This window comes from Falco peregrinus, chromosome 11, assembly GCF_023634155.1.
Source record: "Falco peregrinus isolate bFalPer1 chromosome 11, bFalPer1.pri, whole genome shotgun sequence".
NCBI classification, from domain to species: Eukaryota; Metazoa; Chordata; class Aves; order Falconiformes; family Falconidae; genus Falco; species Falco peregrinus.
Window position 1 is genome coordinate 25,528,493 of NC_073731.1, and position 16,685 is coordinate 25,545,177.

The window sequence follows — 16,685 nt, forward strand, 5'->3', positions numbered from 1 at the left end:
AGTGCAGGAGAAGCGAAAGGGTTTTATGAAACATGCCTATAACCACATATATAACCACAGCCTAAAACCTTTAGCACTGAAAATACCTGTCTTTGGATTGCCTTTGCATTGCTCATTGCAGTATCACTGACAGACAAGTATAAATGCCAGTTTATAAGGTAAGAGAAATAGGGCTTTGCTAAATACCTGCAAGGAATGCCATTCACGTGCATCTTGCAAACAATGTGGCATTTAAAGCAAGAGAGCTTTCAAATTTGTTTACAAGTGGGTGAAAATATTCCTCAAAACGCCTGACTCCAGGGGGAGTTTTCAAAAAGGGTAGCGTTTACCACGCCTACAAGTCAGCAGCAAGTCTGTACCGAAAACTGAAAAATTTGAAGGCAAAATTAAAAGCAGATGTTTTATCTATAAAGTTGATGTGGGCACACTAAACTGTACTGTACAGTGTTCATGGCATTCTCTCCAGTCTTTCAGGCATTTTCTCAATGTACACATGCATCACAACGGAGAAAAGACGAGCAAAGGATACCTATGCTCCCCATTGAGCCACACAGAAAAAAACACCAAAGCACATTACAGCTCACAATACATGTTTATTATTAGAGATGTTTACAGAAAAGTCTGTGAATTACTGCTAGCCTAAGACTGACAACTGGGGCAGGTTTATGGTTTATGGCTTTGTTTTTTAAATCATTTAAAAAGTCGCAAAACTGATTAAGTTTGGGGGTTATTTCAGTCTTATTAAAAAAAGTTCAATTCACAGATAAAGGAGAAGGTGCTTTCACTAGTAATTTAGTAACTACGACCAAATAGGGTGTAAAACTTGGCAGGGTTTTTGCCGCAGACACATCTTGCCCCACACTGTAGTTCACGGAGAGGCTGAAAAGGTATGCAGAGGCTTTTTGCTCCCATGGAGGGGGCGCCAGGCTCAAGATCTTGATCCCTGAAATAAAAGCATACTCATAAATAGATACTTTCATTTAAAAATAAAGATGCAATAAAGCGTATTACACATAAACCTCAAAAGCACACTAAGCAGTCTGAAAGTTTCCCAAGTAAGAGAGTAAATACACTGAATTATGCAGGACAGCAAGAGTCAAGGGTGAGGACTGTACATCAGTGTTTTCCCAGAGGCATCTTACATCCCTGTTTTATATTCAAAACATTTTGATTTTGACTTTGGTGATACTCTCCAGTTCAGTTATATTTTACCTGGCAGTGGTCTTCTTGATCCAGTCCTCGCACTCAATTTCCCCACAGAAAGGGATTTGTACAATCTGAAGGATGGGGGACGGGGGGAAGGGGAAGAAGAGAACAACAGTTATACGTCTGGAAAAAAAAAAAAAAAGTCATCCTTGCCTATGGAAGATTACTAAACCCTAACATCTCACATACAGTCAAAACCGGAAAAGTTCCAATTGCCACAATAAAATTTTAGTAGTTCTTTCTTGTCAGAGAAATAGATAAGCATAGTCATCCCTCCACAGTGCAGCATGGAAAAACCTACACCAACCCACAGCAGCATTTAAATCAAGTCGGGGTACTGGTTTTATAATTTATTTTTTTTTAACCCAATATATCTTCCTTCTGTGCAAACTATAATCACTGTTTTCTCCTGGAAAAGTTTAATACTTTCAGACTGCAGAACAAATGCTTGCTTACATACTGCAAGACAGTGCTTTCATGATGAAGTTTCATTTTTAATTCCATTACTATGAATTTTCATATTTTCTGAGTAAGACAAGAACATACATATTTTAAGAAAACAATCATCAACAGCACATTTTTCTTGGGGGCAGGGTGAAGTGGTGACTATTTTCCTGCTCTTTCCTTTCGTTAGCTTAACTGAAGAAAACTGAGAAAGATGAAATAATAATCCCATACACTCTTCTCAGTACTACTCTTAATTGTTGTAGCAAATCTCTTTTCCCAAGTCTCATAGTCTATTTCACTGATTTTTTTCATTTTATAGGGCTTTCACAGTGAAAATTCTGTTTACTACTAAAAAGTAGGATTACTGTTAAAAAAACACCCCTTACACACATATGAACGCTTATGTAATGCTAACAGCTAAGGGCAACAACAGCTACTAAATTAAGCCTTCAGGCATTTTAATTCTATCCAAACTGTGAATAAGGTTTGCTCATCTGTGGCTTGCTTTCACCAAAATTGCATTCTTAGTGCAAAATTCTCAATTTGCCTTGAACTGGAAGACACCTTCACTAGACTTCATTTTATAGCTTCACTTTCTTGCAACTGAAAAAAGGAACTATTACCAGCCTACTACACTTTTCTTGCATTAAACTGTAGGTAGATGATTTTTTAAAAAATATCTATGCAATTATTCTTAAAGTTTCAACTAAGCTTTGCAAGCAACTTAAAAGAACACAGAAGCAGTCAGCATTTTTAAAGAGCTAACAGTCTACATTGCAATTATAGTAAGGGGAGAGCAGCAACAGGAATTAAGCTTACAAATTTTCTTCTTAAATAGCAGTCAGTGTTAACACCGTAATTTCAAGAAATTACAGAATACATATGCTATTAAATTTTGTCCACACGACATATGTAAGTAGAGAGTGAAACAGTCATAAAATGATGTATGTAATTTTTTTTCAATTCAGAGATGCTGATTATAATAAACTATGTTATATAAGTACCAAAATCTAGCTGTACACAATGGTGAATGTTGGACATTGAAGACGAGGCATTTTACCCTCTCCACAGGCAGAGGGTATCATCTGGAACCTCTATGGCAGGAGAAGAAAGGGGTTTCTGCAGTATTTCATCAAAATTAAAGAACAACAATTTATGTGCATGCACAAATACAGAATTAGCTTCACATTCCATTCCTGCTGCCCTTGGAATGAGCTTGATTCTTCATTTCAGTTTATTTTTTACGTACAAGTTTACTGTAATTTTTAAGATTTTTTTAAGAGCTTATTTCTTCCTTAACTGTTTCTTTGTCTTGAAGACAGTCAAAAATAGTTTCAGTGTGCTTGTTTAATTCAGAAGTGAAAGGTACATGATGGGCCATCTTGAAATCACAACACATGAGAGCAGTAGTACCAGCTGAACGTCTATGCAGAGCACAGTTATTTGTTAAGCCAAGAGTAAAGATTTTTGGGTTTTAAAATCGACTACCAGATGCTGTAGACACACTCGCACCAAGGAAATGGTGCGGTCAGCAGAAAGAGCCCAAAGCTCTTTGGAAGCAGAATATTTCACACCTGTATTTAGTTATGCAGAGGAAAAAAAGGTAGTACTACTATTAGAGCACCTGCACACAGAATATCTGAAAATTCTACATCCTCAGCTTCATAAGCATGCTAAATCAGTCCCTCCTCGCTTCATAATTATTTCTGTAAATCTTCTTATAAATTGAATTTAAGTGCAACAGAAGTGCAAGTTAACAAAAGTACTATGAATTCTTGGTATTTGTGCATTTTCCATCAGAAATTTTGACGTTTTCAGAGTAGATCTAATTGATACACAAAAACCGCTGATCTCTTTTTATAAAACATAGCCTTAATGATTGATCCCAGAGAACCTACTACTTGACCACATTAATCTTAATACATGTACAATTTCACAAGCTGAGGTTTGTGACAGAATTTCAAGGTTAAGAACTTCTGCAGTGGACCTCTGAAAAAGAAGCCGCAGCTCAGTTCTCTACTGAAGACTTTAATCTCTCACCTAGAGTACAAATACTTTGTCAGAACTTTACATTTTTCACAGATCTCTAGATCAGTAGAGCTCAATCATCCACATTATGAGCTATTCTTACTATCAATCCAAGGTTTCAGACTTGCAGTAATTATTAATGAACCCAATGGCTTCTACTTGGGTCATAAAAGTAAAACTCTATGACGTAAATAGCATGTACTTTAAACTCCTACTTGAACCCTATTATGAGATTTGACAAGTGTTTTTCACTGTTACCATTATGATAATGACAGTAAGTTTATCTTAATCTGAGTATTTACATTAATCTCTCTGAAAAGCGCCTTCTGATAAAAATGTAACACTCTAAATACAAATTACCAAACTGTAGCATTGTAAGTCACTGCAAGACACCCTGTCACTGCTGGCATAGGACTACACTTTGAGTGGTGGTAACTTGAAACACTGTTTTATTTAGTAAATACAGTATTTTAGCAAAAGAAGAAAGCTATGTGTATCATAAATTTTGGGAAAGCTGATTATTTTTGTGTGCAACTCTATAGGAGAGGCTTCATCTGCTTGTGAGGGGAAGTTCCATAAAAACCACAACAGTATTCATATAAAAGCTTTGAAATTTCTAGCCCCTGATTATCTATAAGGGACAGAAAATATGCGAAGGCACTTCCTGGGATAGAATGAAGTAAAGTTCCTTACCTTCCCTGAATCAAGCTCTTTTTGAAAGTCCTCCATAGTATTGGCCACCACCATATGACTTTTTAGGTCCTCAGAAGCTCTAAGAAAACAAAACAACCAAAAATTCAGTCAGGGCAGATTTATGCACATAACCTTACTGGCCAAATGAACTAAGTTTGCAGAGTCAGTCAAAACAAAAAGTTACAAGAGAAGATACATATTCATTTGAATCAGGTTATGTCTTTCTATCATTTCCACCTTCAAAGACAAAATCTTGATTAATTGCCAATGGGGTGTTCTCCGGGCTGCTGAACATTTCACTGTGTTAATTCACACTGTTGTGCATGTCAGTTCAACGCCAACCAGCTATAGATAGAAACAGTAAGTACTATAGATGCAGATTTTTCTTTTTTAATCATGTTCTAAAACTAAATAGCAAAATGCTTTTTAACTAGGTTAAAAACTACGACACCAGGTAAAAATATTCTGCTTGTAAGCAACTTCTATCACCACAGAAGAAAGCAGAAAAACTCAATCTGCTGTTGGTGCTGGATCAGCAGCCTGTTCTTAGTGTACTTACAAACAACAATTTGCAATGACAGACACACAAGGGATTTTGGCACATGCAATAAGTGCTAATAACAGTTCCAAATGCATTTGATTGCTTATAAGAAAGCAATCCTATGAAAGTCAACAGGATATAGGGTCTAAAATATACCTCTGAACACAGAACTTCAACTACTGAAGTTTCTTGGACAGCTTTGTGTCTTTCCAAATCCCCTACCAAAAGCATCTTTCAGGAACGAATCCTGTGCACTATTATCCCATTAACTATTTATGGTGCATTTGTTTATTAACACTTCACATGAATTAAAATAAGTATTTTAAAAAATAATTTCAAACCTTTAATATTCTTTTTATGTAGCACAACAGGAAACTTCTATCACTATACATGAACAAGTTTCAGAGGCACAAAAATGAAATGTCACAAAGATGGGCCTAACTCGTCTTTCTCCACAAATGAAGCAACAATGGGAGAAATTCTTCTGACAGGTGAAGTGCATCTGCGATTAGCACAGCTGTTTACTGTACTTCTCAATTTACCTGTTGTAAAGGTTAGCATGGATCTCCTCCAAAACCTGCTTCAGTCTATCTTCTGCTTCATGTTCAGAAAAGGTCAGCTTCTGTCCTGTGTCTCTTCTAACAGCTACAAACTGTTGGCTCTTCATGTCTCGTGGTCCCACTTCAACCCTGACTGGAACACCCTTCATTAAAAAACATTAGGAGTTATAGAAGGTACAATGAGTAAGTCATTCTCAGAAGTCTTTGGGTTGGTTGGTTTTTTTTTCTCTCTCTCCCCACCTCTCTTTCTTTTTTTGTTCTAAAGCCCCATCTTAATATGGAATCACTCTACACATTTAAGTTTCTTTGGAAAAGTATCAGAATATAGTCCACTGCTTTTATGCATTTCTGTCTTTTCCATCCACACTCTCTTCACTTGTGCATTATACCTTGCTCCAACCTTGCTTCACTAGCTTGGATGCTGCATCTGTGCCAACATGCAATTAATACTAAGACAGTTAAACCACAACTAAAATTACACTAAGATGCATATCCCCAATAGTGCAAATCCAGTTTTTTGAAGATTTTGAAGATTTTTTTTGAATTTTAAAGAATGATTAAGACTTCTATAGTCATTTTAATGTTTTAGTTCATCCAATAATACCTTTTAATTCTGTTTTTACAGAACACTTCCAATGGCATGAACAGCAGATAGCAAAAGTTCTGTTAAATATAGCCCTGATATCAACATAGAATATTAGACTACAAACAGACAGCTGCTTTATTTATGTAAAGCTTTTATGATTCATAAACTTCGGTGGTAAAAACTATGTAATTTCTCATCTCCCATATAACATCAAACAAAAGTTTCCATTTAACTAATAAGTTAGGAGTCCACTGAGTTTAACTTAATTTCTCTACATCCTGCTAACACATGTCCCAAGCTGTACACATTTTTTCATTGGAAATGAAGACAGTGGGTGTGAATGCATTTTGGTGGGTGGTTTTGGTTTGATGTCATACAGGTTTATCTTTGCTGTTCCACTGTGTGCAGCACTGTTGTGACCCTGGAGACACTTGAGTATTAGCAGACATTTTTAAACATGCACGTAATTTGCTCTATTAATTTCATTTTCTAGTTATACGAAGTGGAGACTTGCAAGTTCAAAAATCACTAATGACATGTAAATCCTAGCGAAGAGAACAAGTCTCAAAACATCTTTTCTTCATTTATTAATGAAAGTGACCACTGATTATCAGGCAGAAACTCTTCACTTAGAGAAGTATTTGTCTTCAGAATACAAGGCATGCTTAACATGCCTCATATATACCCCCCACCTACAAGCTTCAAAACGCCTCCTGAAAACAGAAGTACCTTAAGTTCCCAGTGGTTGAACTTCCAACCAGGTGAATAGTTGTCTCTTAAATCAGCCCGTACACGGATATTAACACCAAGCAGCCTATTACGATATTCATTGCATTTCTTCAATAAAGCCTCTTTGTCCTCTTCAGAAAGGGAATTTGTGATACCACAGGGAATAATTACAACCTGCAATATAACATGACATGTACTTTATGTTATAAAAAAGTTATCTCATAGTTATAAAAAACTTTAAAACAATGTTGTGGCCCTATATCACAGTAATTTCTTTCAATTTCTCAGAAGTGAAGGATACATTTCCCTTTTCATCCAAATGGTACAGATAAAATTACTTGAAATGGATGGACTATTAAAGGGAGCTTGTCCACCACAATACCCTAATAATTTGTATTGACTACATACAGCAAGCTCTGCAATTCAACAGCTCCTATACTATGTTAAGTCTTCCAGGTGTCCAACATGAAATGCTCATGAATTCCACAACAGGAAAGGAAACAAAATTGTAGTTTAAGGAATTTTTACACACCTGAACACAGGCTACTCGAGGTGGGAGCACCAATCCCATGTTATCTCCATGAATCATTGTCATTACACCAATAGTTCGAGTTGTAATGCCCCAGGAATTCTGATAAGCAAACTGTTTTTCTCCTGGTTTCTTGGGATCTTCAAATACAATTTCAAACATCTTTGAGAAATTCTGCCCTAGATGATGTGATGTTGCTCCCTGAAACAGATGCACACAGAAAATTCTACTCAACGGAAAGTTAAGTCTATCAAGCATCAGTTTAAGACTTTCATCTTACTGTACTTACTGAAAAAAAAAAAAAAAGCTTCTAATAGATAATCACCTGGATTGCTCTTCCACTGGCAGATATAAATGCCTCTACAGTAGTAGTATAATCACCCCCTGCGAATTTCTCCTTCTCTGTCTTCCTTCCTTTCACAACAGGTATTGCTAGGAGATCTTCATACACTTGAGCATACAGATCAAGTATCTGCATTACCTATGATGAACATATTGTCTTTAAGAATTACTCAGTATTTTGCATTTGCTAAATCATGAAATACTTTTATGTACCAGTCTACAAACTTAAAAATTTAACGCTTTCTCAAGATTGTGATTGAAAAATAAGATTTTTTTCAATCGCTTTAAACTTTGGCTGTTATGTTCTGTGTCAAATAGCAACAACTATAAACCACAACAGAAAACAAGAACAGTCACTGCAGAAATGCCAGCCCAATGGTTACATTAACTTCTGGTTTCCAGCTAAAAGTTTGATATGCCATGACAGTCAACGGAACATCCGTATTTCAGGCAAAGGAAGTGTTAAAATTTCTAGCAGTTAACATGTGAACACATTATATAGATTTTTAACGAAAATAATTTTTAGGAAAAGCATTCTTTATATATCGCACTCTTCAGACTCCCCATATTGTTTGAAGAGACTAAAGCCTCAGACACAGGCTACATCTAAGAAAACAGTGAGCTCTAGTACACTTGACATTTTTCATAAGGACTCCCAAAGAAAAGGAGACAGATTTCCATGAGGTCCTAGTAAAAAGATTTGTGTTGCTATGGAGTAAAGTAATTTTGTGAAAGTAAAAGCACCAGCACATTTGCTTTTTACCTCCTCTGCTGCTTCTTCATATGTTGCAAATGCTGTGTGACCCTCTTGCCAAAGGAACTCACGAGTGCGAAGAAAAGGCTGGGGATGTTTGAACTCCCAACGCTGGAGGGGAGGAATAAAATAATTGAACACCATGATTAATGCTGAAGTGCCAAATTATTGTTAAATATAATGTTTATAAATAAGTATTAGAAAATTCTCAGCAAAGACAAAAAGTCAACTATTCACAGATTTCTACTTAAACAATATAAATGTACATTGATAAAGCACGTTTTACTAGAAAGTGAGAAAAACAAATCACACAAACCACATTCACACTTTTGCCATGAAATACGTGCTGTGATCAGTATCGTCATGCCACGTCCACATACAATAATTGTCCTACACTGCACTTAAGATACAACAGTTATTCAGAAATCATGTACAGACATACCACAACATTGCACCACTGATTAAGCTTGATAGGAAGATCCCTGTGTGACTGCACCCACTTTGCATAGACAGGATACATGACTGGAAAAAGAAAGCAGCTTTGGGTCTCTGCACAATACAGCCAGTTTATGCCAAACCTTTCTTTCTGCTACATACAAGCTGTATGTAATTCTCTGCTGTAAAAACTATGCTTTTATGTTTAATTCTCTTTACAAAGCATTTTTTATCTTAACACATACTATTTTCACTGAAAAGAATACTTTCATGTCATCCTGTTTCTCTGCAAAACTGCTTGCTTGCTAGCCAAAGTACAATCCAAAGCTTAACATCCAATGACACTACGTTTGAGTCACTGACTTTGAGCATGTAAATACATCTAGGTTCAAAATAGAAATTCACTGACCTAGAGATTTCAGGATGCTATAACATACCTGGTTCAATTAAAAACTCATCCAGCCTTAGGTCTTAAATTGTTTATTTAAATTACTCTGAGGAAATTTTAGTAAAAGCTAGTTTCACAGCCATGGTCAAAGTACACGCAAAACTAAAGTGAATTATGAGATGAAGAAATTTTCCTATGAACAATATAGAACAACAAATGTTGTTCAGTCAAATCAAATCATTCTTCAGGATACTAAGGGAAAAATTCCTAGAGTGCACATTTCCTAGAAAAGTCCATTTAAGGGAACATACATGCTGTGACATTTGCTATAAGCAGCAGCAAATTTAGGAAATTTTGGTAAGGAGTTATAGAAAACGTTCTAAAAAACAGGTTTCCGCTTTTTAAAATGGAAACTTGTCTATCAGCTACATTATACCTCTAACTGTGTTATTTACAGCCAAACTGCATGAAAAGAAGTCTACCTGTTTCACTTGTGGGACGTATAGCAATTGGTTCAGCCAGTTCTGTTTTCCCAGATCTTGTGACCCACGCAACCTGAAGGAAGGGGGTGAGGGAAGAGAGGGAAAAAAAAAATAAAAATCAAACAAAGCAAGTTTGAAAAAAACCTTTACTATCATACTCAACCACAGACTAAGTTGTTGGGTTCTCTTGTACTCAGATTAGAACAAAGTTTTTAAGTGTACCTCGGGGGCAAAGTCAGCAATGTGAGTCTTCTCCTTCTCCAGGGCAGCCTGGGACACGAACATGGGGAAATAACAGTTTTCCACTCCAAGTTTCTTGATCTCTGCGTCGAAGAAGTTCTTGATAGCTTCCCAAATAGCATAAGCCCAAGGACGAAGAACATAACAGCCACTCACATCATAGTATTCAATCATCTCTGATTTTGTGATCACCTTTCAAAAGATTATTTAGATACTAAAGTTTCAATTTTATACACAAAGAACATTTAGTAATTCATCTGTGCGGCATGCAATTCAAGAAAAGTCTCCTATTTACAACTTTGTGCCCAAAAAGTTAGCAAAGATATGCTTTGATATTGCTTCTGTTTCTTGTAATTAGAAAAAGTTATGCAGGAACACTAAGTTTAATAATAGATCTAAATAATGTAAACACACTTAACTAAAACTGAATTTCAAGAATCCAAATAAGAGACAGTAGCTAATTTACAGGAACCAACAAACTGCACTTCTGTAACAAATGTCTCTAGCTCATGTCAGAAAAGATTTTTATTTCTTAGGGTATAATTAAAATTATACCAGCAAGAGGCAATGTACACCACTAATATCTCTTTACCATCTTTCGTAAGTAGGCTAATCTAAACTAATCATCCCTACTCTGGTTGTTTTGAGCCTTATGAGCCAGCAAATTCATTCAGTATCAACAGATTCTGACTTTTGTTATACACCATCCTGAGGTGAAATCAAACTCCCAAGCCTGTGAAATACTCTTACTTCACTGAAGTTTTGTACTCTTAATGAAAGAGGAGTTCGTATGTGAATTAAGAAAATCATATATATATATGTATCGATATATATATATATAAGGAGGGAGGGGTGGAATGGTTGACACTCATCCTTTTTACAGCTTCCTGAAGTTAGTCAGACCTTCAATCCAGGCACTTCTACGTAAGACCATGATAGAAATGCAGGAAACAGAAAAAAGCAAGTATTTTAATTCAAACTGATGTGCACTTACCTGGGAGAACCAGTCTGCAAGATTTTCTTCTTTTTTAGCTTCTAGACCCAGCCTACAGTATTAGAAAAGAACCACATTTGTGCTGTACAGTATTTAGCAGTGAAATTTACCCTTGCGGGTTTTTTTTTGGTTTTTTTTTTTTGGAGGGAGGGTCAGGTTGGGGTGGAGAAAAAATGGGCCATGGAACAGAATATTTTAATCTTACTTCATAAAGCTAATTTTTCCTTTTTTTTTTTTCCTCCTGAAAGTTTAGTACATATTGCCTATTACAAATTGCTATTATTTCCTTACCTTGGCTAACAAGATTTCATAAAAAGAGCTCAGTTCCTTTTCTACTGCTTGAACCCTTGTAATTCTCACCATAACGATGCATTAAGAATCTCAAGCACCTCCAGTAAGAATCTAAGATTAACCAGACCTGGGTGTAAGCTGTTCTACTCTTTGTTTTAAAAATTTCTTACCTAGCCAGTGGCTACAATTTCAGGAAACATATGCAACTTGAATTCAGTACTCACGTGAGCATCAGTCACACTGTTCTAGACAGAAAACTGACCCTACCATCAAAATAAAGATAACCAGTAAAACTACATGATTCTAAAGAAGGCTAAACTCACCAGACTCAAATGACAGTAGACAAAAGTAAAGTTTTTACATCTCTACAGAGAAATTTTAAGGGTGAAAAATACATTTTTCAGGCATAATTTCTATACAAAATAACCACATCTCTGTCTCTTAGCATGTAATTTGTGTATCTGAAAGATGAAATAAATAGTGCTGCATAAGACATGCTGTGCAAAGACTTCTAAAATTCAGGGTAGTAGCTAGTGAGGGAATGCACAGCAATCATCACTGGTTCCACCATTAACAGCAGCAGTACCTTGCTCTGGGCTGGGCTACGTACTTCTCATGGTACTTGCAGTAAGTATTTTGGAAACCTTGGTACAACGAAATAAGCATAAGGGTGGTTTTTTCCTCCAGGGTTCACACTGAGCAAGATACAGCAGCACATTTGCAGAAGCATACCAAGTTCTCAATGACAATAACAATACCCACAGTTACTAGGTGTGCACACTGCTTTATATTCTTCCTACAGGCTAGGCAGGATTTTCCTTAGTAGGATGCCAAGGTACAGCTGACACTAAATAAGCTTTGATCCTAAATACAAATACAGTTATTTTGCACATGTCCGCACTTTCAAGTGAAATGAGAAGCCTACACAACTCTAAATCTGAATAGAAGTAAACAGTTAAGGTTTCTAGAGAATAGCTTAAAGATTGTATCTTTACCTGGTTTGTTTCTTAGGGCCTTGACCCTCTCCTGATCCATCTGAGGACAGCTCATTGCCACGCTGTCCTTGCAAAGGTTCTTTTTTGGGGCCATCATTTTGCTTTGGTTGCTTACTCTGTTTTTCAGACTTGTTGTCTTTCTCTTTCTTCTTCTTGTCTTTGTCATCAGTGCCACTAGCCGAAACTGGTTTATAATCAACTCCTGCAACAGACTTATACTGGGCCTTCAACTGAAGAAGTTCCTTAACAGCTGCATCTATCTTTTCCTTGAAGAATTAAAAAAAAAAAAAAAAAAAAAAAAGGAGAAATTTATACAGAAATCACAGGAATAAAGTGGTTCTTATCAAAGAAATAAAATAGATCTATGTATGGCATTGTGGGCATCCATACAGCATTGGGGAAAAAAATCTGCAAAAACCAATGCTTAACTTAAATGCATTACCATTTTAAGGACTGTATCTGACAGGAATAATTTTAAAAGTATATTTCAGATCGCAGAATTCAAATGCTGCCTATTCTAAATGTGTATTTCTAGTTCCCATAATCACACTGATTTTAAAATAGATTTTTAGATTACAGTACATTTTTACCTTTTCTGCTTTTTCTGCTTTCAGTTTCCTAACTTCATCTCCTTGAAGAGCTACTTTGCTAAACAGAGCTTTAGCTTCAGGTGTGTCTGGACCACTGGGTACTGTGTCCAATGCCTGAGGCAAAGCGGCTTGAGCTACTGGTGGATGTCCTGGCTTGTAGTCCTGCCCAGTCTTTTCCTTGTAGTCAGCTTTTAGAGAAAGAAGGAGTTTTACTGCTTCATCTATTTCATCCTATATGGAGGACAAATAGCAAGATGTACTGATAAGAATTAGAGAGAACTGACAAGCAGCATTGATTTTCAGGCTAAGAAAATAAAATTTCCATCTAGCAATAAACAGTGCTTCATAATTAGGCAAGGACTCAAGTAACAGCTCTTCTCCAAGCAACAGGAATATGAGAGCTGGCACATTGTACCGGAACGTTTGCTTAGCCCACCTGGCCAGCTATAGCCTGTTAAAAACTGCAACAGAATCTGTACTGAAAAATACAAGAAACTGTTTCAGAAAACAGCCTTTTAAAAAAAAAAACAAACCAAACACACACAGAAAAAAACCTAATCCAACACCAAAACCAATTCTGCAAGGTAAAATATAAGCAAAAAAAACCCCCAGCAGCTCCTGAAAACATATAGGTTTGTCTTGTGTTCTTTTCCACAACTATCACTGGATTTGTCAAGTTTTGAAGTCTTACTATTGTTGCAGGACACTACATACTTCTATCTTCACCCGTCCCAAATACAGCAAGAAAAAGTAAAATACATTAAAAACTTCTGCAGGATTAACGTCTGCCATGCATGTGTCTATTAATTTAGATGTGAGAAGTTAAGTTTGACTTTCTACACCAGCTGAATTTAGAATTCACACCTCTGAGTCAAGAAAGTATCCAGCATCAGAATAGTCTTGTGTGGTGTTACCAGACCATGCAAGTTTGATGGCTAAGCTATGACCCAAACATAAGGGAGTTTGATCATTATTTGGTGACAGATTTCCCCCCAGTGGCAAAAAGTGGCAGGAGTTACAATTGCTTACTCTATTGACTATTATACCTTGGAAGCTTTCTCTGCTTTGAGTCTGCGTACCACTTCCCCTTGTTCAGCTACATTATCATACAGTGCTTTGCCATCCACTAAGTTACAGTGTGCCAAGTTACTGCAGCATACAGAAGATGGAAGAGTAGTAGAAGGTATACAAGAAGGAGCTGAAGGTGGGTTTCCAGGCTTGTACTCTTGACCTGTCTTTTCTTTATATTCTGCTTTTAGATTTAAAAGAATTTTCACAGCCTCATCTATTTGTTCCTGAAGCAAGAAAGGAAAAACAACAGTTGCAGATAAAGATAGAAATAAGAGAGATGCAACACAATAGGTAAGATAACATAACCTTTACTGGAATTGCACTAATTTTGCTGTTACAATAAAACTTTTAGAGCTAACTTGTTAGTGTAAGTTGTCATTATTGAGTTCTGTAGTAAAACCTGGTAGCCAGAATACTGACAAGTTGCACATCAAAAGGACTGAATCAGGCAGTATATGCAAGGGCTGACCTCTGTGCCATGAAAGCTTCCCATTCAGGCAGCTTAGCACCCTCCAGATACAGCAGTCCATGACTTTGTACACTGGAGAATGGAAGCAAATACTCTCCCATTAATACATATGAATTTATTTTATATGTATATAAATATACATAATATGAATTAATTTATATGAATTAATAAACAAAAAAGAGAATAAAGAATGGTTCCCTGGCCACTGTCAAATTACTACCAAATTTATTATTGCCATTCTAGCTTTCAAGTTCCAGCCCTTTTTTCAAGTTATTGCTTATATTCTACTTCACTTATCTTATATCACTACAAAAAGGACTAGTTTGTTTATTTTCCGGGCTCTCCATACACTATTACGGAACTCATTAAGTCAGTCATACCAGCTGAAGAGAATTTGGGAAAGCGCTTTAGGAAATTTGAAAGTACTTGCTTATATTTTGTTCCCCAAGCTTCACAAAACCTGTAATGAGGTTTTAGTCTAAACTGAAAACATTGTTCCACTCAGAAGTATTCACTATTAATACACCTTTGAAGCTTTCTCCGATTTAAGTTTGCGGACCGCTTCGCCTTGTTCAGCTACTCTGTTGTACAGAGATTTGCTGTCTACTGGACATGGGGATGGAAGAGTAGAAACAGGAGAAGACTGAGGAGGGACAGAGACCACAGGTGGGCTTCCAGGTTTGTACTCCTGGCCTGTCTGTTGTTTATATTCTGCCTTTAGGGATAAAAGGACTTCCACAGCAGCACCTATCTCATCCTGAAAAAGAAAGAAAGGGGAAGAAAGAGGGAGGAACAAAGATATAGATATGTAAGACTGAAGTGCATCTTAAATACTTTCATGAAAAGACCTGCAGTTTATGTGCACCTATTCCATTTTCTTAACTATTTAATAGAGTTGTTCAGAGAAGTTTTCTCTATTAGTTTCCTACTTTTAACAAAGTAATTCCTGTTAAGGGATATACAACCCTAATAACCCTATAAATTAGTTCAGACCTTCCCATTTATTTAGATTTTACAGTGCCACCAAGACACTACTATGAACAGTATTTAACCACCAAGCAAAGAGTGTTATTTCACATCTTTTCTTGTTCTGCATTAGAAAGGATGGAAAGAACACAGGTACTAGTAGCTATGTTTTCTATTTGGACCTTTAGTTTCTTTTTTCCTTTCTGGTTTCTGGGGTTTGTTTTGTTTTTAAGGTCTAAATAGCAACAAGTCAATCCTATGAAGTCACATAATTTGACCATCTTGAGTTAAATAAATAAAAAAAATACATAAATACTGCAGGACATTTTAACCCCAAGGACCATATGTGAATACTTAATCAGCTTATGCTGTGGGGTGAATTCTGTCCACATTTCAGAACAGCAGTCTAAGAAATATAGGAATTTACTTGCATCTTTATGAATATTGACACAAATTTTGGCAAACACATCTAGCTAAAAGAGAAGTATCGGAAAACACAAGTCTTGACAGGACAGAGCCCAGTCCAAATGATGATCACTAGAGAAATATGGATCCATAAGCACCCATTCATCTACAGAAAGAGAGGACAAAGGGCTATGCAAACCCAAACAAAAAAATATTAATCAGCCACCTTAGGTGCTTTCTCAGCTTTCAGTTTTCGGACCACTTCTCCTTGCTCTGCTACTTTATCATACAGAGCTTTACTGTTCAGAGTACCAGAGGTCTCAAGCTTTGAAGACTGTTCAGTTACAGATACTGGAGGATTTCCAGGCTTATACTCCTGGCCCGTCTTCTCTTTATATTCTGCTTTCAAGGCCAGCAATTGTTTCACAGCTTTATCAATATCTTCCTTTGGTGCCTTCTTAGCTTTCAAGTCACGAACTGTATCACCCTGTGCAGACACCCTGTTGTACATAACCAGGTGACCTTCAGATGAAGTACAGGTTGGAGTAGAGGTATCACCAACAAGTGGAGTAGATTTTCCTTTTACAGCTGAACCAGCCTTAACAATGAGAAGGAAAAAAAAAAAAAAGAGCCAAGTATTCAGCATAATAATCTTGTACAGTAACAGATGTACAGTAATACATTTTATGTCACTTTTCTAAAACACAAGTTTACCTCTTTCTTTGCACTTTCAGCTTTGGTCTTCTCTTTTGACCCAGATGTTGGCATTTCCTTAGTGTGTCCATCAGGGATGTAAATCAAAATGCATGGGGCATCTTTACAGCTGTAAGGACTATAAAATGGTTTATAGAAAATACAACGATAAAGGAAACACAAGATGCATACGAAATGTTTTTTGAAACAAATCTTTCTACAAGGTGCTCTCACACAACTGCAAGTTTACG

The 16,685-nt window shown here is 36.5% G+C and overlaps 1 protein-coding gene across 7 annotated transcripts in view; it reads right to left on the reverse strand.

Annotated features, from left to right (window-relative positions):
- Nucleotides 1-573: 573 nt before the first annotated feature.
- The window catches only part of EPRS1 (glutamyl-prolyl-tRNA synthetase 1), a 39,304-nt gene continuing 23,192 nt past the window's right edge, over nt 574-16,685 (reverse strand). For 2 of the 7 annotated variants that reach the window (XM_055816271.1, XM_055816269.1), the window contains 18 exons: nt 16,456-16,573; nt 15,968-16,339; nt 14,897-15,127; nt 13,877-14,125; nt 12,831-13,061; nt 12,241-12,506; nt 10,955-11,006; nt 9,943-10,152; nt 9,721-9,793; nt 8,858-8,937; nt 8,425-8,526; nt 7,645-7,800; nt 7,323-7,520; nt 6,791-6,964; nt 5,458-5,618; nt 4,375-4,453; nt 1,213-1,277; nt 574-943 (listed from right to left, as the gene is read on the reverse strand). In XM_055816271.1, coding sequence (XP_055672246.1) covers nt 793-943; nt 1,213-1,277; nt 4,375-4,453; nt 5,458-5,618; nt 6,791-6,964; nt 7,323-7,520; nt 7,645-7,800; nt 8,425-8,526; nt 8,858-8,937; nt 9,721-9,793; nt 9,943-10,152; nt 10,955-11,006; nt 12,241-12,506; nt 12,831-13,061; nt 13,877-14,125; nt 14,897-15,127; nt 15,968-16,339; nt 16,456-16,573 — 2,968 coding nt within the window. In that variant the 3' untranslated portion in view covers nt 574-792. The remainder of the gene's footprint in view (nt 944-1,212; nt 1,278-4,374; nt 4,454-5,457; nt 5,619-6,790; nt 6,965-7,322; nt 7,521-7,644; nt 7,801-8,424; nt 8,527-8,857; nt 8,938-9,720; nt 9,794-9,942; nt 10,153-10,954; nt 11,007-12,240; nt 12,507-12,830; nt 13,062-13,876; nt 14,126-14,896; nt 15,128-15,967; nt 16,340-16,455; nt 16,574-16,685) is intronic. The other 5 variants (XM_055816273.1, XM_055816272.1, XM_055816274.1 and 2 more) reach the window with 3 other exon arrangements.